Source organism: Vulpes vulpes, chromosome 3, assembly GCF_048418805.1.
Source record: "Vulpes vulpes isolate BD-2025 chromosome 3, VulVul3, whole genome shotgun sequence".
NCBI lineage: Eukaryota > Metazoa > Chordata > Mammalia > Carnivora > Canidae > Vulpes > Vulpes vulpes.
In genome coordinates this window covers 145,702,896-145,726,676 of record NC_132782.1, presented here as the reverse complement: position 1 = coordinate 145,726,676, position 23,781 = coordinate 145,702,896, and the positions used below count along the sequence as shown (strand labels likewise).

At 38.9% G+C, this 23,781-nt stretch overlaps 1 protein-coding gene across 1 annotated transcript in view; it reads left to right on the top strand.

The window, feature by feature from the left end:
* Positions 1-610: 610 nt before the first annotated feature.
* The window catches only part of ACADM (acyl-CoA dehydrogenase medium chain), a 31,391-nt gene continuing 8,220 nt past the window's right edge, over positions 611-23,781 (top strand). Inside the window, exons 1-8 of the mRNA XM_072754858.1 lie at positions 611-761; positions 5,458-5,548; positions 8,611-8,708; positions 8,824-8,893; positions 9,664-9,764; positions 10,663-10,743; positions 18,457-18,587; positions 20,671-20,779. Coding sequence (XP_072610959.1) covers positions 732-761; positions 5,458-5,548; positions 8,611-8,708; positions 8,824-8,893; positions 9,664-9,764; positions 10,663-10,743; positions 18,457-18,587; positions 20,671-20,779 — 711 coding nt within the window. The 5' untranslated portion in view covers positions 611-731. The remainder of the gene's footprint in view (positions 762-5,457; positions 5,549-8,610; positions 8,709-8,823; positions 8,894-9,663; positions 9,765-10,662; positions 10,744-18,456; positions 18,588-20,670; positions 20,780-23,781) is intronic.

Here is a 23,781-nt window from a genome sequence, read left to right as displayed (position 1 = left end):
CCGTTTCCGCGAACACGCCCCTCCCCCCTCTCTCCTCTCTCGTCTCTTCCCCTCCCCTCTCCCCCCTCCCTCCCCTCTCCCCCCTCCCTCCCCTCTCCCCCCTCCCTCCCCTCTCCCCCCTCCCACCCCTCTCCCCCCTCCCTCCCCTCCCCTCCTCCCTCTCCCTCCCTCCCACCCCTCTCGTATCTTCCCCTCCCCTGTCCTCCCTCCCCTCTTCTTCCCTCTCCTCCCTCCCTTCTCCCTCCCTCCTCTCTCGTCCCCTCCCCACCCACCCGGGGTCGCACGTGCGCGGCGGGAGCGCCGTCCGGTTTCCGTGGAACACGCCCCTCCCCCCTCCCCTCCCCTCCCCTCCCTCCCCGTCCCTTCCCTGTCCCTCCGCACCCGCCTGGGGTCCCGCCGCCGTGGAACACGCTCCCCCTCTCTCCCCTCCCCCCCTCCCCTCCGCACCCGCCGGGGGTCTCGCGGCTGAAGCGCCCTCCCGCGGCGGTGGCACACGCTCCCCGCCCTCCCTCCCTCCCTCCGTCCCGCGTCCACGCCGGGGGGCGTGGCCAGGCCGTGTCGGGGGCGTGGCCAGGCCGTGTCGGGGCGTGGCCAGGCCGTGTCGGGGCGTGGCCAGGCCGTGTCGGGGCGGGGCCTGGCGCTCCGGGCCCTGGGCGCAGGAGGACCCCGGCTGGCGGCGGCGGGGAGGCCGGACGCGGCGGCGGAGCGCGGAGGAGCGGCGCGGGGCGGCCATGGCCGCGGTGCTGAGGCGCAGCTGCGGGGTGAGCGCGGACACGGGGGCCGCGGCGCTGGGGGGGGCGGGCGGGGGTGGGGGGGCGCGGGGCGACGCCGGCGCTGCGCTGGGTGGTGGCGGGAGGGCGGGCGGGGGCCCGAGGCGGCGGCGGCGGCGGCGGGGCCCGGGCGTCGCTGTCCCCCGCCCCCCCCGCCCCCCGCGCCCCCGCCCTGGCCTCGCCCTCGGGCCGCCCCGGGCTCGCCGCGACCTTCCCCCTCCGTGACCCGGCCTTGGCCTCGGCCGCGGGGCCTGCCCTCCCGGCTGTAGCTTTCGAGGGGAGGCCGCTGGGCGTGCGCCTCCAGCCCGGGAAGTCGGGGCCGGCGGCAGGTGTCGCGCCGCCGGGCGAGGCCCGAAAGCGCGGGGGTCGGGTCCCCGCGGGACTCGCGGAGTCGGGGCGACCGTGCGACCGTGCGGCGGAGGCCGGGGCTGCCCGAGCCCGCAGCGCTCTCCCCGCCGCGCTCGCCCCGCCGCGGGTGCCCAGAGGCAGAACCTGCCCCTGCCGCGGAGCCTCGCCGGACGCGGGTCTGGGAGTCCCGGGGTCGTGGCTCGCGCACTCGACGCCGTCTCGGCCCCTTGGTGACCTTCACCCTGAATATTACTGGCCCATTAACACAGCCGTCCTGACGTCATCTGTGAGTGAGGAATTCATGTTCTCGGCCAAAAAGAGTCTGAATTTTAGGATCTTTAAAAAGTCTAGTTGCCCGGTATTCCCGATGGCTGTGCGAGGTCATGGGCCGGGCCGATGGAAACCGGGGGATTTCAAAGATGATGATCGCAAATTGAACTCCCAATTTAAAAAAAAAAAATTTTTTTTAATGATGATTAACTGACAACCAAAAAAAAAAAAAAAAGAGGCTAATTTCTCAACCAGAAAAAGACGAATTTCTCAATCTCTCCAAGGGAAAATATAGAAAACCCTGATCCAGAAAACTTACACCCCTGTATCTCTTCTTTGACACTCCCATAAAATTTAAGGTTCTTATATTCCTTTTTTTTTTCTTTTAAAGATTATTATTTATTTATTCATGAGACACAGAGGGAGAGGGAGAGAAGCAGGCTCCATGCAGGGAGCCCCACGTAGGACTCGATCCCAGGTCTCCAGGGTCACGCCCTGGGGCAAAGGCAGGTGCTAAACCTCTGAGCCCCCCCAAGCTGCCCAGGTTCTTATATTCCTAAGAAATACACAAAAGTGTTTCATTTTAGTTGTACTGTGATTGCAGACTTGAGGTTTGATGGGAGATGCTGTTGAGTTAGGGACAAAAGCGGCTTCCCAGACCAGAGGTGAATAAACCAGACCATCCAATCCCAGGTGCCACAGGTGAGGCCTTGTTATAACAGCTGCTTGTGACCAATAAAGAATTACCTAAAAAGGAAGTAAGCCTTTGAAGATATTATCACTAGTCCTTACTCTATGGTGATATCAATAGAGATGTTTAAAGGATTGAGGCTCCCCGGTTGGCTTTTAATAAAAGACCAACCCTGCAAGTCCTCAGTGGCGACCCTCTCCAGACCCCTCTCACACCTGAGAGCCTTCTCTGCACCTTTGCTTAATAAACTTCTATCGCTTTACTCACTTCCCTTTGTCCAGATTCCCTTCTTTGACTCTGTGAGACCAGAGCCAAGCTCCCCCGTATCCTTTGTCTTTTGGAGATTTGGAATCTGGTTGTTCTGGGTAGAGAGCCCAGAGTGATAAGTCAGCATTTATTTGGCAAGATGCATCCAAGACGTTTTCTTGTTTTAAATCCTCTCAACAAATCATCCAGCAAAAAAAAAAAAAAAAAAGAGCTTCACTTTCTAGATTTGAAGAGAAGCTACAGCAAGTTGGTAATTGGCCCAAGGTCTCAAAAACACTTGGGGGAATCTAGACTCAAGCCATTCTAAGTCTAAATAATCTACTAATTCTATATTCTCTGTGCATTGGGCCTCCTCTTGAAATGGCTAACATTATATATCATTAGCAGATGGATGGGGATTGTTTCCTGGCTGTAGCTACTTCCGTATTTTGTTTTATGTGACATTTTCCTGAAGAGTAATATGTAAACTTTTTACAAATTATTTTAAGTCCACTAATAATTCCCTATTTAAAGTCACAGCAGACTGTTTTACCTGTTTTATGAGGTCTGATTTTGTGCAGTGGTGTCTAAACCACTAGAAGAGCAAGGTTTTTTTGGTCTGGTTTTTGTGGGAGGTTTTTCTTTATTGGATGTAGTAACCAATTAGGAGACCTAAACTGAAAGAGCAGTAAAGCAAGGTGGTTACTCTACAGTTAATGTTACAATTAGAATCCTGGTTACACTACCTAATAGCAGAGTGACCTTGGCCAGTTTCACTTGGAACTTTCAGAGCCTCAGTTTCTTCGTATGCAAAGTAAGGATAAAAATAGTGCCTTAATCCTAGGCTTGACTTGGAGATTAAGTGAATTGGCATGTAGAATGTGACCCTGAACAAGTATGTTTGGTCTATGATGACTGAACAATAAGGGCTAGAGAAACCATGATTTGTTTCCAAACTAATTTAATGAAAATTGCAAAGAAGATATGAATTTTTGTACTCTGTAGTTATTTTTTTCAAAATTGTATAAAGTGTTATTTAGGAAGAGTTATTTAAAATATTTGACAGGGTTGCCTGGGTGGCTCATTGGTTGAACATCTGCTTTTGGCTCAGGGCGTGATCCCAGAGTCCTGGGATTGAATCCCACATCGGGCTCCCTGCATGGAGCCTGCTTCTCCCTTTGTTTATGTCTCTGCCTTTCTCTCTGTGTCTCTCATGAATAAATAAATAAAATTAAAAAAAAAAAAAAGATATTTGACAATCCATACCGTCACTTTAAGTGTAGGTGGTTCAGGCACCGCCTGGGTGGCTCAGTTAGCTAAGTAAGTGTCTGCCTTTCAGCTCAGGTGACAGTCCTGGGATTGAGCCCTACATCAGGCTACCTGCTCAGTCGAGAGCCTGCTTCTCCCTCTTCCCATCCCCCCCCTTGTGTGCGTGCGCTCTCTCTCTCTCCCTCTCTCTCTCTGTATCAAATAAAATCTTTAAAAAAAGTAAATGTAGGTGATTCTCTTTATAAGCTGAGGTTGTCATCTACAAAATGGACAGTTTCCTTTTACAGTTTTCAAAAAACGTAAGCAAGTTCAATTTTTTTTTTTTAATTTTTTTAAATTTATTTATGATAGTCACACAGAGAGAGAGAGAGAGGCAGAGACACAGGCAGAGGGAGGAGCAGGCTCCATGCACCGGGAGCCCGACATAGGATTCGATCCCGGGTCTCCAGGATCGCGCCCTGGGCCAAAGGCAGGCGCCAAACCGCTGCGCCACCCAGGGATCCCCACAAGTTCAATTCTTGATCTTTTAGTATATTGTTCAGTTTCTCTTTTCTTTGGAATATTAGAATTGCGTAGGGATAGTTCCATCAAATCCTTTGAAATGTAAACTGATTCTGGTGTCCTCAAACATAACTCATGAAGGAGGTCCACTATGGTTTCCATTAACATTAATAAATGCAAAAGGTGGGCAGCTTTAGCACCGCCTTGGGCCTGGGGTATGATCCTGGAGACCCAGGGTCCAGTCGAGTCCCAGAGTCCCACGTCAGGTTCCCAGCATGGAGCCTGTGTCTCTGCCTCTCTCTCTCTCTGTGAATAAATAAATAAAATCGTAGAGAAAGAATGCAAATGGTTACTTTTGTGTACATTAAATTATCATGAGTATAAAAATGGATTGCAAAGGAACATTATATATTTTTGAAGAAATAAGATTATATTGCAGATATTAATAAAAGTAGCATGTCAGTAATTTATTTATTTTTTTAAGATTTTATTTATTTTTTCATGAGAGACACAGAGAGGCAGAGATACAGGCAGAGGGAGAAGCAGGCTCCACACCGGGAACCTGACATGGGAGTCGATTCCAGATCTCCAGGATCATGCCCTAGGCTGAAGGCGGTGTTAAACCGCTGAGCCACCTGGGCTGCCCACGTCTGTAATTTATTTAGAAGAGGGTTCACAAATATTTTTGTAAAGGGAGAGTAAATAATTTCAGCTTTGTGGACTATCTGGTTTCTGGCAACTGGAAAAGCAACAATTGACAATATGGTGTACCAGTAAAATTGTATTTATTAAACTGGTGGCTGCAAACAAACAAGCAAAAAACAAACAAAAACTGATGGCTGCCTTAGTGTGCTGATTACTGTTTTAGAATATTCAGGAATGCTTGTAGACAACAGCTGGAGATATAGAACATAGTTTTAGGCTAACTTGTTAAATAAAGTGAAGTATCTTAGAAAATGGAACCCTCCACGGGGAAGATTCCCAGAGGCATACCTGTGAGGCTCACAGGGACAGGGTATCAAAGTTGACAGACTAGGGGACTCTTGAATGCAGCACTATACCATCCTGTTTTTGCTTCTCAATCCCTATTGTTTGTCTTGTAGACACTCAAGTAGTACAAATACTACTGTTATTTTCATTACTTTAAAAAGTTTTTTTCTTTGTATTAAGTGTTCACACATCTGGTACGTGGCTTATTTAATATAGAAATCAAATTACGGTTGAAGGCATTTAAGTAATGGCTTAAAAAACTATGCTGTTGAGTATAGCCAAACAAGTTGCTGTACTTACTTGTAATTGCCAGTATTCTCTTATTTGATGTTTAATTTGTCAAATTTATTTTTGTAAAATTGTCCCTTACAGGTCTTGAAAAAAAGCCTTTCTCGTTTTGACTGGAGACTACAACATACAAAACCTGCCCTAAAGCATGAACCAAGATTGGGATTTAATTTTGGTATGTGTTTTGTTCTGTCTTTTGACTTTAAACATATTTAATATATATTTATGTCAGGAATGTATTTGTAAATCGTCTTAGTAATGTCTGTCAATGATCAGAACCAGTTACCACCCACAGATTGTTCAGTCATACACAATTTTCTTGATCTCTTTTTTTTTTTTTTTTTTCGGTGTAATATCCTACGTGGAGATCTGTGTTAGCAGCAAACATAAATACCTGTGCCTTTTTTTCTAAGTATGTACCCCTACATAGATAACAAATGTACTATTAGGTACAGTCTTCAAGTTAGAAATTCGAGTGTAAAAAACATGTTTTGAACACTTAGGTACACAGTGCTAGGTACCTGCTAATAAGCCAAAGCCTATTTGGGCCCTGATACATCTGAACTGCAGTTTTGATGCTAATGAATAGTTTAACGTTTTGGGTTTGGGGAGTCATGTGGTATTGGAAGGAAAAGGAATAAGATCTCCCTTCCCCTTTGGTCTCTAAAATGAAGATCCTGAGCAAAAATAATAATAATAGTAATTCCTATTTTTAGCATCCTTGCCTCCTAAAATGCTTCTTGCTTCAAAATTATTACCTTTCCTTTAGTTAAAAATCCATTTTCTCTGGTTTCTTGGTCTCAGAAAATAGTTACAAGGGAGCTCAGATAATTAACTCATACCCAGGGATCCCTGGGTGGCGCAGCGGTTTAGCGCCTGCCTTTGGTCCAGGGCACGATCCTGGAGACCTGGGATCGAATCCCAAGTCGGGCTCCTGGTGCATGGAGCCTGCTTCTCCCTCTGCCTGTGTCTCTGCCTCTCTCTCTCTCTCTCTCTCTCTGTGTGTGTGTGTGTGACTATCATAAATAAATAAAAATTAAAAAAAAAAAAGAAACGAAAAAAAAAATTAACTCATACCCAGATACAAATAACAGGTTATCATTTTTGTTTTTTATTTTATTTTTTAAGATTGTTAGTTTCCTTACAGTTTTTTAAAGAGAATTAAATGAAAAATTTTAGGCCATATAAGGATAGCAGTTTGGGGCATTGGATTTTCTCTTATTAATATAGTTAGGTACAATTGCTATTTAGTTTCGGTTTGCCCACATACAGATTCATAATAGTAAGAAACCAGCAGGAGAGGGACACCTGGGTGGCTCAGTGGTTGAGCGTCTGCCTTTGGCTGTGTCCCTGATCCCAGGGTCCTGGGATGGAGTCCTATAACAGGCTCCCTACAGGAGCCTCCTATAGGAGACAGGAGCTTCTCTCGCTGTCTGTCTCTCATGAATAAATCAAATCTTAAAAAAAAAAAAGCCAGCAGGAGAAATCTGTGCTAGTTTGCTGAGTAACAAGATGATCTAGATACAAGTGTTTAGGAGGGAGGTTGTAAAGCTTAAAAGGACTAGAAGTAATATCTCTGAGCAGTTGTATATGGCTCTTTTTCTAAAATGAAGATAATATCTGCCACATAGGATTTATTTGAAGAATAATGACGTATGTAAAGTCCTTAGTATACAGTGGCTGGATTTAAATAGTTTCTCAATAAATAATACAAACCAGGTACCTACCTTCCCTGTCCTTTACTCACCCACAACCTTGGTATCTGCTGGTCCCAATATTAGAAGTAAATTCTGATGTAGAGAACCATGACTAAAACTCTTAAATATATGTAAGTATATAATGTTAGGGACGCCTGGGTGGCTCGGTGCTTGAGTATCTGCTTTTGGCTCCGGGCGTGACCCCGGAGTCCTGGATTGAGTCCCACATCGGGCTCCCTGTAGGGAGCCTGCTTCTCCCTCTGCCTATGTCTCTGCCTCTCTCTCTGTGTCTCTCATGAATAAACAAATAAAATCTTAAAAAAAAAAAAAGAAGTATACAATGTTAATTCATTTTAAGACTATCATTTCCTCATTCTGGGCTCTTGTTTCCTTATCAATAAAATGGGAGATTGGATTTTAGGCTGTTTGATCCCAAACCAAAATTCTCATGCCTTTTATATTTTCTTACATCCCCATACAAATAATTATTATAGTCATCAGTATGCTTGCTCATTCTTGTGTCTTTGCTTTTGCTCTTATTTTTCTTGCCCAGAATACCCTATGTCTCTCTCTCTTTTTTTTTTTTAAATATTTTATTTATTTATTAGAGAGAGACAGAAAGAGAGAGAAAGGCAGGCTCCATGCAAGGAGCCTGTTGTAGGACTCAATCCCGCGTCTCCAGGATCAGGCCCTGGGCTGAAGGCGGCGCTAAACTGCTGAGCCACCTGGGCTGCCCAGCCTTTATCTCTTTTAAAATCTTACATATCCCTGGACGTTGTACACAACCACATTTAAACCTTGCGGTAGTGTGGATTTGAAAAAATCCAAGTGATCAGCTCCTGTCCTCAGGAGCCAGCATATTCATTTCATTAGTGTTATAACAACAGAACCTCATATTTTATGTAATTGAATTAGTTTTATGTTATTGTTAACTTTTGAGAAACTCTCTCACCACTTTTACCAGTTGCTTTGTGCTAATATATAACCTTAAAGTATTAATTTATACCCTTTAAATCTGAGTTTAAAGGAAGAGTGTGATTGTTTTGGTATTCTTACATGATACTTTGGAGCAGGTTTTATTGGTTTATGGTCATTAAGCATGTCTCATCTCCCTAGTTAGACTGATTCTTGAGGTGAGGGAATGTCTTATATATTAGTTTCATTTCAGTATTAGTAAACATTTGATAAATCTGTATAGGAACTAGTAACAAGTAAAAACAAAAATTTTTTTACTCTCATCAGTTGGAAGAGAAAAACAAGTTTATATCTGTTACTCACTTGTAAAAGCTAGAAATCTTCCCTACCTCCTTCTTGTACTTGTATTGACATGGGTTTACTTACATTTGTACAGTGGAATCTTGCTAGTCCAAAAGTGTGTTGCGGTCTTTGCACTTTGCAGAAAGTACACTTCGTGGACTTTCTGATTAATCAAAAGTTAAAGACTCCATTATAAATCTTCACATATTGAGTTCATGGGACTTTACTCTTCATCTTCAGCTCATTGTCTTGTTTTAATGTTTTCTAAATGACTTTCTCTTAGAGTTCACTGAACAGCAAAAAGAGTTTCAAGCTACTGCTCGTAAATTTGCCAGGGAAGAAATAATCCCCGTTGCTGCAGAATATGATAAAACTGGCGAGGTAGGTGTATGCATATTAAAGGAGAAAAAGTTTTTTACATTTTTTATAAGATTATATAATCAAACTATGTAGATTTTAATATAATTTTTTTTTTGTTTTTACCTTTTTCTTTTAGTACCCTGTCCCCCTAATTAAAAGAGCATGGGAACTTGGTTTAATGAATACACACATTCCAGAGAGTTGTGGTAAGCTTTCATGACATTTTTAATCCTAGAATGAGTATGAACAGGGAAAATGATAAGACTGTACTCATTCTTTCAAATATTGGCTGCCATTTATATTTCACTTATGATTTAGGGCCTCTACTTTTATTTTCCTGTTCAGACTTCAGTAGTTGCCTACTTTTAGAAACGTTGTATTAACACTTAGACGCATTTTTCATTTTAACTGGTTTCAACCTTAACTTCATCTTAGACATTGGTAATTTCTCTTTAGTCAGTTTGTTACATTTTGATTCTACCTTTGATTTTGCATTTTATTAAGACTTTTTTTTCTGTGACATTGTCACTTCTTCAGGTGAAAAAGTCAAAGTTTTAGCACAGTTGAATCAAATTTTTACAATATCAAGTTGAAACAGGAAGACAGGTCCAGATTACAAATAGAAACATTTTTGAAGGACGCCTGGATGGCTCAGTGGTTGAGCGTCTGCCTTCGGCTCAGGGCGTGATCCTGGAGTTCCAGGATTGAGTCCCATGTCGGGCTCCCCGTATGGAGCCTGGTTCTCCCTCTGCCTGTGTCTCTGCCTTTCTTTCTCTTTGTCGTTCATGAATAAATAGATAAAATTTAAAAAAAAAACATTTTTGAAATATTTAAAACTTATTTTAGAGACGTATAATTTGTTACTGTGCTAACCAGAACACTTTTTTAGTTTCTTATTAGTTAAAATAGTTCACCTTTATTTCTGACAAGATATACTACATATTATAATGGATCTTAAAATATTTTGGTACTATAGGAGGTCTTGGACTTGGAACTTTTGATGCTTGTTTAATTACTGAAGAATTGGCTTATGGATGCACAGGGGTTCAGACAGCTATTGAAGCAAATTCTTTGGGGGTAAGTCTTTTAGAAAATAAATAGAAATAGAAATATTAGAAAATTAATAGTTAACTGAGCTGTTAATGGGATAGTAGGTTAGGTTAAGTTGGTGCAACACAATTTTCTTTAAATGGAATAAACAGGGGGTGGCCTGGATGGCACAGTTGGCTAAGTGTCTGCCCTCAGCTCAGGTCATGATTCCAAAGTCTTGGGATTGAGTCCATCAGGCTCCCTGCTCAGTGGGCAGCCTGCTTCTTCCTCTCCCACTCCCCCTGCTTGTGCTTGTGAACACTGTCTCTCTCTGTGTGTCAAGTAAATAAATAAAATCTTAAAAAGTAAATGGGTAAGTAGATAGATACAAAAAAAGAAAAAACACGAGATTCTGCATTGAAGCCTAGAGCTCTTCTTACTGCCTGAGTTGATCATTCTTGCCCTGTTGTCTCCAGTAATTGGAGTTCTAGCTAGCCTTGTAGGGACACTATACTTTGGCTGCTGCTTAAGGGCATTTCTTAGGTATAGGCAAGGCCAAAAACTAGCATTCAGGAAAAAAGGATCGGGATGGCTTGCTGCCACTGCTGGCAATGCTGAATTTAGTGAGCAGTTCTTAAGAGGTTTGATCATATATACCACATCATTTGTCCTAAATTTAATTTTTAGTGCATATTACTGCAGTGGATTTTTACATATTATATTACCAAATAGTCCTATATAACTTAATTTTTGAAAATACTGGGTTCACAGATTTATTTCCTCATGGTTTTTAGCTCTCTTAAAGGAAGAATAAAGGCCGGTTCTTTGGACTTAGCCTTTGGGAGTGGGGGGAGTAGTTCTCTTGTTTTGAATTATAGTATCTCTGAATTTACATACCTAATAAAAATATCTTGCTTTTTTTCAATGTCGCTTTTCTTTTTGGTAGCAAATGCCTCTAATTATTGCTGGAAATGATCAACAACAAAAGAAATATTTGGGGAGGCTGACCGAGGAGCCATTGATGTGTGTGAGTATGTGCGGCTGCTGCTTGGAAAGAAGGATGCTATTTCTCCTTTCCAATACAAATGTGTACACTGGGCTGTAACATATTAAGACAAAAGTTAGCAATATATTTAGGTATGATGTTTCTGGGTTACCAGAAAAGTGTCTTAATAATCTCCTAGCTTATTTCCAGGAAAGAAATATCTGCTTAATGGAGTACTCTGCAGTTCAGGAACTGCATGATTGTGTCAGGAAGTTCAGATTGAATGTATGACAATAGTCTTTGAACTACTAGTCTTTTGAACTAATAAGAAATTAATGTGACTGAAAAGTTATTTTATTTGTTGAATGACTGAATGACTTGGGAAGAATATTTATAGAATTTATTTAATTTCCTGAGCACTACTCAACAAAAGTTTAAATTGGATTTAAAAAAAATATTTATATGGGCTCCTGCCTGGCAGTCAGTAGAGCATGTGACTCTTGATCTCAGGGTCATGAGTTTAAGTCCCATGTTGGGCATGGAACCTACTTAAAAAAGGAAAAAAGATAATTATAACATATACAAATACATGTTCTCAAAGTGTTTTTACATAAGAACTTTGACTTCTTTTGTTTATGAGTTGAACAGATTTCAATTTGGGGTGTGATTGTGATACCAAAATATAGTAAATTGTTAGTTTTGAGCTAATTGTGAAAATTGGTCTGCAAAAGTAGAAGGTAATAGTTAAAGATAACATTTCTTATTTCAGGTACTGAAATTTTAGGCAAACTGCTTAATAAAAACATTTATATAGATTTCTTTGTTAATGGTTTTCAACAAATTAGTTTAGTAGGTTAATTTCTCAATATTGTCTAAGAATTATGTGACACATTTAGATTGTTTTCCTGTAGCTTGTATAATACTGGAAATAGGCTAAAAAATTTTAGCTTAGAGATTCTTAGAAGAACCTACCTTAATGCACTGATAAGAATATTTATAATTATTGCTTAGAAGTATGTATTTCTAAGATAAAATTCTTTTAAAATAGTTCAAGTATTCTAAACATTTTTGACTGTTTTTGTGTTATCAGTGCCTTCAGTATATATGAAAATAAATTTACTGTAGTCCCTAAGTTATTCTAACTTGTGAATTAATAAAGGTTTACTGTATATTTTCCCCCTTCTAGTGCATAATAGTAAATGTACCCAAAATATGAAGTCAGGGATGAAAATGAAAACATTCAATAGATATATTTGTCTTGATTAATTTACAGTTTTAGTTACTTAACTCCAATAAATACTTATAAAATCATACTACATATAATGTTTTATTTAAACTTTAAAAAAATAGTATTTTTAATTTTTCTGATTGTAAAAACATCTATATAATCCCTCAGATATGAAGTTAACTGATTTTACTAACTGTTTTACTACATTTGCTGTCAGGTTTTTGTATGTGTGTGACCTTAGGTGGGCATGAACCACACTGTCAGATTTTTTAATACATATAAATGTGTTTTTAACAGTTAGAGTCATATTATATATGCAGTTTTATATCTTCTGTAACATAACCATTTTCTTACACACCTTTTTAAATACTGCAATATTAAAAAAATAAATTTTATTATGATATTATTACATAATATGTTATCTAATGGACATACTGTGCTATAAATTATTTCACTATTATCTATTGTTATATACTTGAATTCCTTAGGTTTATGCTTTTAAAAATAATCTCATGGTAAAAATTATTGCGAAAAGTTGATACAAGGTTTCGGATTTGGGGCGCCTGACTGTCCCAGTTGGTTAAGTGTCCCACTCTTGATCTCAGCTCAGATCTTGATCTTAAAAAGAAAGAAGGTGTTAGATTTAACTTTGCAGTACAGACACACTGTCATTGCATATTTGTAAGATGTAATCTCTTGCCTGATCATGCAGATACACTCTGGATATACATCCTCAGGTATTCTGAGGAAGTGAGTACAGAGATAAATAAGGGCACTGTAATTATTTTTTAATACTATGTAATACAAGAAAAGTTTCCAAAAATCAAAACTAATTGTTTCTGTGTATATATTATATAAAATATTAAAATAACACATTAGAAATCATATGTCTTTTTTAAAAATTGAACTAAATCTTTTAAATATATACCTAAAATATATGCAGTGTCAGACAGTTAGGAACTAGCATTAGAGTGTTCGGGCAAGCTTGTTATGGGCAAGACTTTAGTAAACTTATTTGTCTAAACATGGTCTTAAAACCCAGAAGTCTGGGCAGCCCTGGTGGCTCAGCGGTTTAGTGCTGCCTTCAGCCCAGGGCCTGATCCTGGAGACTCGGGATCGAGTCCCACATCGGTCTCCATGCATGGAGCCTGCTCCTCCTTCTGCCTGTGTCTGTCTGTCTCTCTGTCTCTCATGAATAAATAAATAAATAAAATCTTAAAAAAAAAAAAGTCTGTAAAAAGGCTAATAATGATGAAGAAAACTCTTATCATAAAACAATGCCTTTCCAGTGGAGCTACAAGGTAGCTGGAATTAACTGAAACAACACTGATCCTAGCTTTAAGTCTTGGCTCAGCCATATGATAGCAGTGTGATCTCATAGTCACTTACCTTTAAAAGCTCTTCTGAAAATAGGGAGTATAATAGCTAACAGGGATATAGTAAAGGTAAAGCAAAATGCTTATTTTTTTCTAAAGAATATCATCACATAGTGTCCTCTTCACCAACAAATTTCTCTCCTACCTAATGACCAGGAGAAACTTTGTTTCTCTTTAACTGTTATTCATTCATTCAATATGTGAGCTGCCTGTTATATACCAGACTTGAGCTTATGGGCACTTCACACCTATAAGTTGTACTTATAACTATTATTTTTTTGTTTTGGTAAGTTGAAGGCATAAGTTGAAAGCATAGAGCCAGTTTTACAGTCAGGTATTAATTATTTGAACCTCAAAGCATGTGTTGTATATTTTTTTTTCTGGTTTTATCTTTATTTTCACTTCACCCTAATTTTTTTTTTTTTAAGATTTTTATTTATTTATTCATGAGACACACAGGGAGAGAGATGCAGAGACACAGGCAGAGGGAGAAGCAGGCTTCATGCAGGGAGCCTGATGTGGGACTCAATCCTGGGACTCTGGGATCATTCCCTGAGCCAAAGGCAGATGCTCAACCACTGAGCCACCCAGGCATCCCTAACCTTGATTTTTTAAACAACATGTATTATATAAACTACCTCACATCACTTTAGATATAAGGGCAAAAAATTTTTTTTTACTAGAACATAATGGAGAGCTTCTTTACAAACTATACAAATGTAAAGTGGTAGCATTATCACTAGTATATACTATGCTCATTATTTCAAATATTTGAATACTGTGTACCAGGGAATAGTGAATAAAACTGAGATCCTTCTTACAAGAAGTTAACAATCTGATAGACTCTCAGATCCTCACCCACAAAGTATTAACTTACTATGCATAGAGGTATGTAAATAAGTAAATTATTCATAAATAAGTGATTATGCATTAAAATGTTACTAATTTACTTGATTCTCTAGTTTGCATGGAAACATTTAGATATTGTAAGTCAAACTAGTTAGAATACCGAAGATGACAAATGCCAGAAACATTGATTGTTTTCTTAAACATTGATAGGCACTAGGGATACCAAATGGAGTACGTCTCATTCCTGCCCTCAGGAAGCTCTGATACAGCATAAGGGAGAAACACATGAACGACAGTAGTACTGTATATAATACGTATGGTGTGATGAAGAAAACAAGCTGCAGTGGAAGCAAAAAAGGTTTCTGCTGAAAGAGCATTTATAATGCTAATTTTAATTACCAGGAAACAGGGATCCCTGGGTGGCGCAGCGGTTTAGCGCCTGCCTTTGGCCCAGGGCGCGATCCTGGAGACCCGGAATCGAATCCCACATCGGGCTCCCGGTGCATGGAGCCTGCTTCTCCCTCTGCCTGTGTCTCTGCCTCTCTCTCTCTCTCTCTCTCTCTGACTATCATAAATAAATAAAAATTTAAAAAAACCATAAATGCTGTTTAAAAAAAAAAAAAAAAGTAATTACCAGGAAACAAACAAGAAGACAAGACCAACTGAGAAACTATCTGTGATAAGGCATCTTGTATAGAAACAGCTCTCAAAACTTTGCTTAGAGGGCACCCGAGTGGCTCAGTTGATTAAGCGGCTGCCTTCAGGTTGGGTCATGATCGGGTTGGGTCATGATCCCAGAGTCCTGGGATTGAGCCCCACATTGGGCTCCCTGCTTGGCAGAGGCTACTTCTCTCTTTCTCTCCTGCTCCCCCTGCTTGTGCACACTGTCTCTTTCTCTCTCTGTCAAGTAAAAAAAAAATCTTTAAAAAAAATTAAAACAAAAACTTCACCTAATTATAAAGTAGGAAATGTCTAATAGCATATTTCAGAAAAGAAAATTCCCTGAGGTGGTTAAAATAAAATTTTACAGAGTTATCTTTTCTAGACAGTTCATTTGTACAATACCTTTTTTTGTTGTTATAATGCTAAAAATATCTTTAAATCAGTAGATAGAGTAATCTAGTTAACTCATGTGACACCTGAATCGCCTCTATAGCACCCCTGTCAGAAGGCCATCTAACTCATGTTTTCATGCTTGAGAGTCACACCCTCCTCAAGTAGCTCCATTTGGGAACATCTCTGACCATTAGAAAGCTCTGCTAGATTACATGGCCCTGAAGAAAAAGGTTCTGACATTTCTTTTATAACTTTGCCGTTTCTTGCCATAGTAGGTACTCAATGAAAGTTTCAGTGATTTCACTGTAGTTCTATCATTTCAAATTCTCCCCCTTGGTTATATAGCCCTTGAAATATTTGAATATAGCTGTCATGTGGATCTTATCTTTTCTAAACTATCCCCAATTTTTTTCATTTTTCTTCATACAGTAAAGCCCCATAACCTGAGTAACCACACTCTGAAATACAGAGCTCAATCTGGTACCCCAGCATGAACCGATGCATATAGAGTAAGAGTTCCATCACTCTTATTTTAGATTTTATACTTTTGTAAACATAGCTTATAGTGTTACCACTACTCACTTATTATGTAAAGCTTACTCTTGACTTAAATGACGTAACCTTTTTTTCATCTGGCATTAAGGTTTAGTATATTCATTGGGTAGTCTTTTAACTCCCATTTTAGCCCTGAATTCTCCCTTTAGCTTTACCCTTCTCTATGCACTTCCCTATTAGACATGTTTTCTTTAGACTTAAATAGCTTAAACTAAATGTGTTGCAAACCAAATTATTTTCTCTCCCCTCTTTAGAACTGCTTCTTTTCTAGGTTATCCCTAATTGGAAGTTGCCTAAAATAAAAAAATTGAGTCATCGTAACATCCTCTCTAGCTCCCCAAGATCCTGTTTAGTCTTCATGTCCTATGGATTTCACACCACAGTTCTCAACTCCATTTTTGCTCATCTTCTGTCTTAGTTTAAGCTTTCTTTATTTCCTGCCTGTGCTATTGCAAAGCCTCCTAATGTGTGTCCCTAACTGCAGTCTTTTGTAGTCCCCCTTAAATCCACCTGTTATATAAAAGTTTCATAATAATAAACTATCTAAAATATAAATGTGTAACTATCACTCTCCTCTATTTACAGAAACATTCAGTGATTCCATTTCATTAATAGCAGTAATGTCTTATATAGTTTTTTAGTTTGTGAACCATGTTAGAATCTGACTTGCCCAGAAACATACATATACTCCTCACCTGTGTGCCCTAGGGCATTCTGGAATCCCCTGAAACCCAGGTATTTGATTCATTAAAGAGGTTCCATGGCACAATAGAAAGTGTTCAGTGTATTTTTGTTGAGTACATAAAAGTATACTCTCTCAGCGTGGCATACACATCAGCCTCCATCACTAGGTCCTTTCCTGCCTTTTTAGCCTCTTTCCCTGGCTTTCAATTTCACACTTTTATTATTTTTTTTTTAGTAGGCTCCATGCTCAACATGGAACTTGAACTCAAGACCTCAGGATCAAGAGTTGCAGGCTCAACTGGTTGAGCCAGACAGTTGCCCCAACTTTTTTTTTTTTTTTAAGTAGTCTCCACGCCCAACTCAAAACCATGAAAGGAGCTGTTTCACACTTTACATTCCAGTATGGAACTGCTAGTAGTTTCTCCTATACAACAGTTGTTGCATTCTTCTGTGCCTTAGATCTGTTTGCCTCTCTTTATCCTTTAACATTTATCTTTTCCAATAAGTTTTACTTATTCCTCCTCTTTTCCCTCTTCACCACTCATCACCTCTCACCTACCTACAGGCCCAAGTAATCATTTCTAATGTATCTATGTACCCTTACTACTTTGAGTTAAAATTAACTGTTAAGATTTCTCTCTTCCTTGGACTATGAGTACCTTAAGGACAAGGAACTTGTATCTTTAAGGCCTTTTTTATCAATTAGTACCTGTCACTCATTAAACTTGAATGAATTACCTTTTGCCTTCCACCACCCCCTTTATACATCACTGCTTACATCTTGCCACTCCTCTGTTTAAGAGCTTTAAGAAGCTCCCCACTTTCTACTACATAAAATTTTAACTTCTTAGCATGATATAAAGAGTTCTTTGGTGGGGTGCCTGAGTGGCTGAGTTGGCTAAGCCTCTGACTCTTGATTTTGGCTCAGGTCATGATCTCAGGGTTGTGAAATCGAGCCCTGTGTCCAGCTCAGCTCAGCATGGAGCCTGCTTAAGATTTTTTTCCTCTGCCCCCTCCCTCATTTGTGTGCTTGGGCTCCCTCTCAAAAATAATTTAATTAAAAAAAAAAAAAAAAGAAGAAGGCTCTCAAAAAATAATTTAATTTTTAAAAAAGAGTTATTTGTCATTTATTTCCTCCCTTTCTTTCCAGACTCATTTCCTATCTATCCCTTCCTTGCATACAGTTTACACATTATGGAGCTCTGCTGCTTTGGAATTACAACTGCTATGTAACCTTACATTTATCTCAGTATCATTTGCAAATGTTACTCTGCCTGGAATATACATTCCTTCTTTATCCCCAAAGAATTCCTTTTCCTTTTTGAGACTTGATTTGATCATCACCTTCAGGAAGCTTTTCCTGACACCCTAAAGCTAAACTAGTTTTGCAAGATCATTGTGTAGGACTTTAGTACTTAGATATATAATTACAGTATAGTTAGTATTCATCTCCACTGTTGTGGAATTCTTGAAGATAGGATGTCTTTTAGCTTTTTTTCCATCTGCTGGTTCATAACTTGGTACATAGTAGATACTAAATAAACTTACGAATGATTTTTACGTAGTTGAAGATAGCTGACATTTTAATTGCTATGGTTTATTGATATCCTACATCTAGTTTTATTTATTTATTTTTAAGATTTTATTTATTTGAGGAAGAGAGACAGAGCATGAGCAGTGAGGAGGAGGCAGAGGGAGAGGGAGAAGCAGATTCCCCAGTGAACAGGAAAGCCCAATGAGGATGTGAGGCTGGACCCCAGGATCATGGTCTGTGCCAAAGGCAGACACTTAACCGACTGAGCCACTCAAGTGCCCCCTACATCTAGTTTTATATATTTAATACTTCTACATTTAAGCAGTTCATTTGATTCTCTGAGAACATTTTATTTTTAGATATTTAAAAATATTTAAAATACTGGCTTAAAAAATAAAACACATTCCTGTTTCTAAATATTCATAATTTAGTAATAAAATTTAAATTATTTGTATTGTTCCCATATATTTAAGGCTTACTGTGTAACAGAACCTGGAGCTGGCTCTGATGTAGCTGGTATAAAGACCAAAGCAGAAAAGAAAGGAGATGAGTATATTATTAATGGTCAGAAGATGTGGATAACCAATGGAGGAAAAGCTAATTGGTATGTTGTTTAAAACATCTCTGTGTCGTGCTTGTTAATTATTTCATCTCCTTCTCTCCTTTGTTAAAGCACCAGACTTAAGGTAAGTCCTATTCATGGAACTGGAATGTGCATGAGAGATCATAAATAGTTATTTTTAGAAACTTATTAAGCTCTGAATTATTTCTTCAGACTGAATCCTCAGAAGTCTAATTTGTAAAAGAAAATAGAACAAAAACACTTGCTGTGGTTGAATGTGATTAGGAAAGCCAGAGCTCCACTACTTGGCTCATTGTTTCTGCTGTCTATATCCTCAGACCAGCACCTGCTTGGAACTGTTCTCCAAAGACTGAGGAAAAAGGAAAACTATTGGTATAGTACACTGCTCTGAGTCTAAACAATAAGCCAAGACAGTCTTAAAACTCAGATTCTCTTTTAGAAAAAAGACAGAATATTACTTTAGTAAAATCTAAAGGTCCAAACCGTTAGATATAAATCCCAAAATAATGACATGAAGTTTGACAAAGGATCATAAAATAACCTGCATGAATGTAAAATGTTGAAGAATCCATATATACCATCATTTGTAGAAAAAAAGATGGAGAAAGTAAAAGGGATACCTGTAGATTCAGCAGGAATCAACCGGGTGACGTACTGTCTTTAAGAAGCTACTGTAATTTCTTGCTGAAATGATAATAGCACAAATGAAGGAAGAATGGTAATAGTTCTAAGACATGCATTGACAAAATGGAATAAATTCAAAAACAAGTAAGTATCCTTCATTAGAAAGAGTCTGGAAGCCTGTGAAGAGTAAAGGAATTAAGTTTGGTTATTTTGGAAGAATTTTGAAAGTTTTGAAATAATGTCACACAGAAGAGCAAGCTTGTACCTTTGCATCAGGAAGCCAGTTCAGAATTAACGGGTCAAAGTTAGAAAAATGTAGACTATAGTTCAGCATAAGGTTAAGCTTTCCAACGACAGTGCTGTCCAACGTGTGTTAAGTTGTCATGGAAAATACTATATGTACTCATCATATAAGTAATAAGGACTGTCTGGTGATTGGATGATGAACTGCATGGGCTATCTTTCATTGTCTGCAAAAATTCTTATTCCATATCCATTTGTGTGTTCTGCAGTGCAGTTTTTCTGGCAAGTAGAGTATTATTTCTGAGATTGAGCCTACCTGCAAATTGGATATTTTAAACATACCTAGCAACTCCTTTATGACTGTCTAGTATTAAGGAGGGCTAGATCATATCTTTAAGTAATAATATCAGAAAGTAAGAGAAAAATGAAGGAACTATTAAAATTTAACAAGTTGAGAGAAATTGAACAGTGCAATTAGGAGTTTTCATAATTTTAAGAACTCATTAAGTATAACTCCACATGTAGTAAGACAAATTAGGTAACATGAAACTAGAAAACAGTTTTTACTATTTTTTTACTATTGTCAAGTAAGATTATAGAGTGAATAATTTATTAGTGTTAAGCATAGAAAATAAATTGCGTAAGGAATTTTTAAAAACTCCTCCTGTATCAGGCTACTTAGAACATGGGTTCCATTTAGATGTTTCTGCATACCTCATGTTTCATTTAAAAATCTCTCTGGGAAAAATTCTGGAGTGAAAACCTAGCAAATATTCATAATAATCTAGCTATAACAAAAAAAACACTAATTTTACTGCAAAAAGAGGACAGTAGGCAGAATATAGGGGCCTTTGTCTCATACATTATTCCTTTCACAGGCAGCCCTATTTGTTGTCCTTTTTCAGATAACTTATCCCTTAAAGAATCCCGTTAGTTTTGGGAAAGAACAAGCGTCATTTCCAGTGGCACATTGTTTCCTTTTATGTTGTGTAATCTTAATACGAGGAATGTTTACTTAACAACTACTACTAACCAGCAGTTAAAGACCATATTAGTTAAGAAGTTGACCTGGGCTAAAACACTAGCTCCGCCGTATCCTAAGTATGCGACTTGGGCAAGCTCTTGAGCCTCTCTGATCCTTCATTTCCTCACCTGCAAAATGGGATAGCCATCACCATGTGTTACCTTTTGATGTCATTATCTTTGTCATCATGTCTATATCATATATATATATTAGGTATTTCTTATTGGCTCGTTCTGATCCTGATCCAAAGGCTCCTGCTGGTAAAGCCTTCACTGGATTTATTGTGGAAGCAGATACCCCAGGAGTGCAGATTGGAAGAAAGGTAAAGTGGATGTTTATCAGTGATTAAGGCCTCAAAAACTATTTTAAGTACACATTTCAAAATTACTGTTCCAGTTTATGTTATTGAAAAAACATTTTCTTTGTAGTAAGTATAAAAATAAAACTTTTTTTTCTTTTTTAAGTTTTTATTTTAATTACAGTTAACATACAGTGTTTTTAGTTTCAGGTGTACAATACGGTGATGCAGTACTTCCACACATCACTCTGCTCATGTGCTCATCAGGAAAAGTGCATTCCTTTTTTTTTTTCTTAGATTTTGTTTATTCATGAGAAACACAGAGAGAGAGAGAGAGAGAGAGGCAGAGACAAAGGCAGAGGGAGAAGCAGGCTCCATGCAGGGAGCCCCATGTGGGACTCCATCCCGGAACCCCAGGATCATGCCTGGAGCGACCCAGGCGTCCCAAGGACAAGTGCATTCCTTAATCCCCATCACCTCTATAACCTGTCCCTAAAAATAGAGCTATGTTTTGATGTTATCAGGTGAAATAGTCTGTTTTTTAAGTTGAAGATTTTATTGAGAATAATCCTTCTGATTCATTATTTGAAAAAGGGGCTGTTCATTCATGGTACCAGACTGTAAAGAATGCTAATAACACCTGTTAATAGACTAAGGATGGCATAATTTGACCTGGAAATGCTGATTTGAATTGAGGGATAATGAAGCAGAAATCAATGAAACTGTCATTTATGTGGCCTCCCCAATAATAGAGTTTTAGATATTTCAGAAGACTTTTCCACTCTTTTTCCTTCCTCACAGTAGCCTTTCAGGTAGGATAACTGGCATTATGCCCTTTGTACTGATTAAAATAATACCCCAGATCCGATAACAAAGCTAAGAGAAAAATCTGTGCCTGAGGAAAGTATGGAAATGGTAAAGTGCCTTGAATGTGGGAAGGTGAGAAATTTTATTTAAATAAGAAAAGGTAACAAATTTGAGAATAGTTGTAATTTGAATGTGTGGAGATAATTTAGCAGTAGTATTTAAAGTAGACTAAAGAGAAGAGTTTAAAATTTAAATCAAAGAAGGAAATGAAGTCATTCTAGTGAGTGCAAAGAAAATAGGATTAAGATTATAACTGAGAATAGGAAGAGGAGACTCAATTTTACATCTGTAAAACTCTTATTTGCAAAATGAATTTTTAAAAATATCTATTAATGACCAAATGATATCTATACTGAAGGAAAAGGAGATGGGACACCTGGGTGGCTCAGCGGTTGGGTGTCTGCCTTCAGGCTCAGGGCCTGATCCTGGAGACCCGGGACCGAGTCCCACATCGGGCTCCCTGCATGGGCTTGTTTCTCCTTCTGCCTGTGTCTCTGCTTCTCTCTCTCTCTGTGGCTCTCATGAAAAAATAAATAAAAATCTTTAAGAAAGAATAATGAAGGGAAAGGAGAAATATGGAAGTTTATTAAGAGTTACTGAAGGCTATGACTATATTTTCTTCCTCCCAGATGGGGAATGAGACAGATTATCTGGTGAGATGTGAGATAACTAGACTAAGGGTGGCATAGCCTGACCTGGAAATGCTAATTTGAATTGACAAATGTATGCAAACTTTTAAACCAGTCATGTGATTCATATGATCCTATTTTATTAAAAGCCATCAGAATCTGTTTTACTCAAGCCTCTTGAAAATGGAAGCATTTACTAGAGTATGTAAGCGGGGTTATACTTCTCTTTTAGGTTATTGAGTATTAAAGGTGGAAGATGTACACATTATTTCAGTGTGTTTACTGAATGTTAAACTGAGATCCAAGTAGATTAGTTTTGCAGTGGTACATACGTATAGGGAGAGTTGAGATCACTACTAAAGTGTCCTAGGGACTTACCCAATATATTTTCTGACCCTATTTTTCTATATTCTCTTTTAAAAGTAGATATTAAAGGTAGACTACTTAACCAGTGAAATTCTAGTAAGGTTGTTATATATAAAAAAATATATAAGTTGTAAGAATGGATATACTTCTTCCAAGCAAATTTTTTTTATTTATTTACTTTTAAAGATTTTATTTATTTATTCATGAGAGACATAGAGATAGAGGGAGAAGCAGGCTTCCCATAGGGAGCCCGACGTGGGACTAGATCCTAGGACCCTGGGGATCACGACCTCAGCCTGAGGCAGACGCTCAACTACCGAGCCACTGAGTGTCCTGGTTTGCTTTCATTTATACTTATTCATATTTCCTTTTTTGGGATGGTTGTTGGAAAACTTAGGGCCAAATTTATGGCCATTTCTAGAAAATATGAAGGACCTAAAAGCTCATACTTTTTTCAGTAGTAAACCCATTTGTGATTTTATCATGGTATTTCTAGTCTCTTTTTTCTCAATTTCTCACTTAAAAAATATTTCTGATTCAATAAATATTTATTATTGAGTTCATCCTATACACTAGGCACTATTCTGGTATTGGGGATACCATATGGACCAAAACAGACAAAAATTCCTGCCCTTGGGGAGCTTACTTTCTACTGAGAGAGACAGATAATTATATTGTATATATTTAAACTTTTTTGAATCTGTATTTGAAATATATGAGCGTTTGACAAATTTGTGAAATTTTGATATTTTTAAAAGTGTTTTGTGTTTTAGAAGTCATCTGGCTTGACAGGAGTACGGGAAATATTTTGATTTACAATAATTTAGAGTTTGAGGGTGTCTGGGTGCCTCAGTCAGTTGAGCGTCAGACTCTTGGTTTCATCTCAGGTCATGATCTCAGGGTCCATCATGATCTCAGGATTGTGGGATTGAGTCCCACCAGCTCCAAGCTCAGTGAGGAGTCTGCTGGGGATTCTCTCTCTCCCTCTCTCCCTGCTCACACGAGCACAGGCTCACTTTTTAAAATAAATCTTTAAAAAAATGTTCTAGTGTTTGGGGTGAGTCTGGGAAACAGGTTAGAGTAAAGCATTTTTGTAAACAGTGTTTTCTCATTATATTGAGTGAGGGTCTAAGGCACTAGAGTTTATTGACTTACAGACCAAAA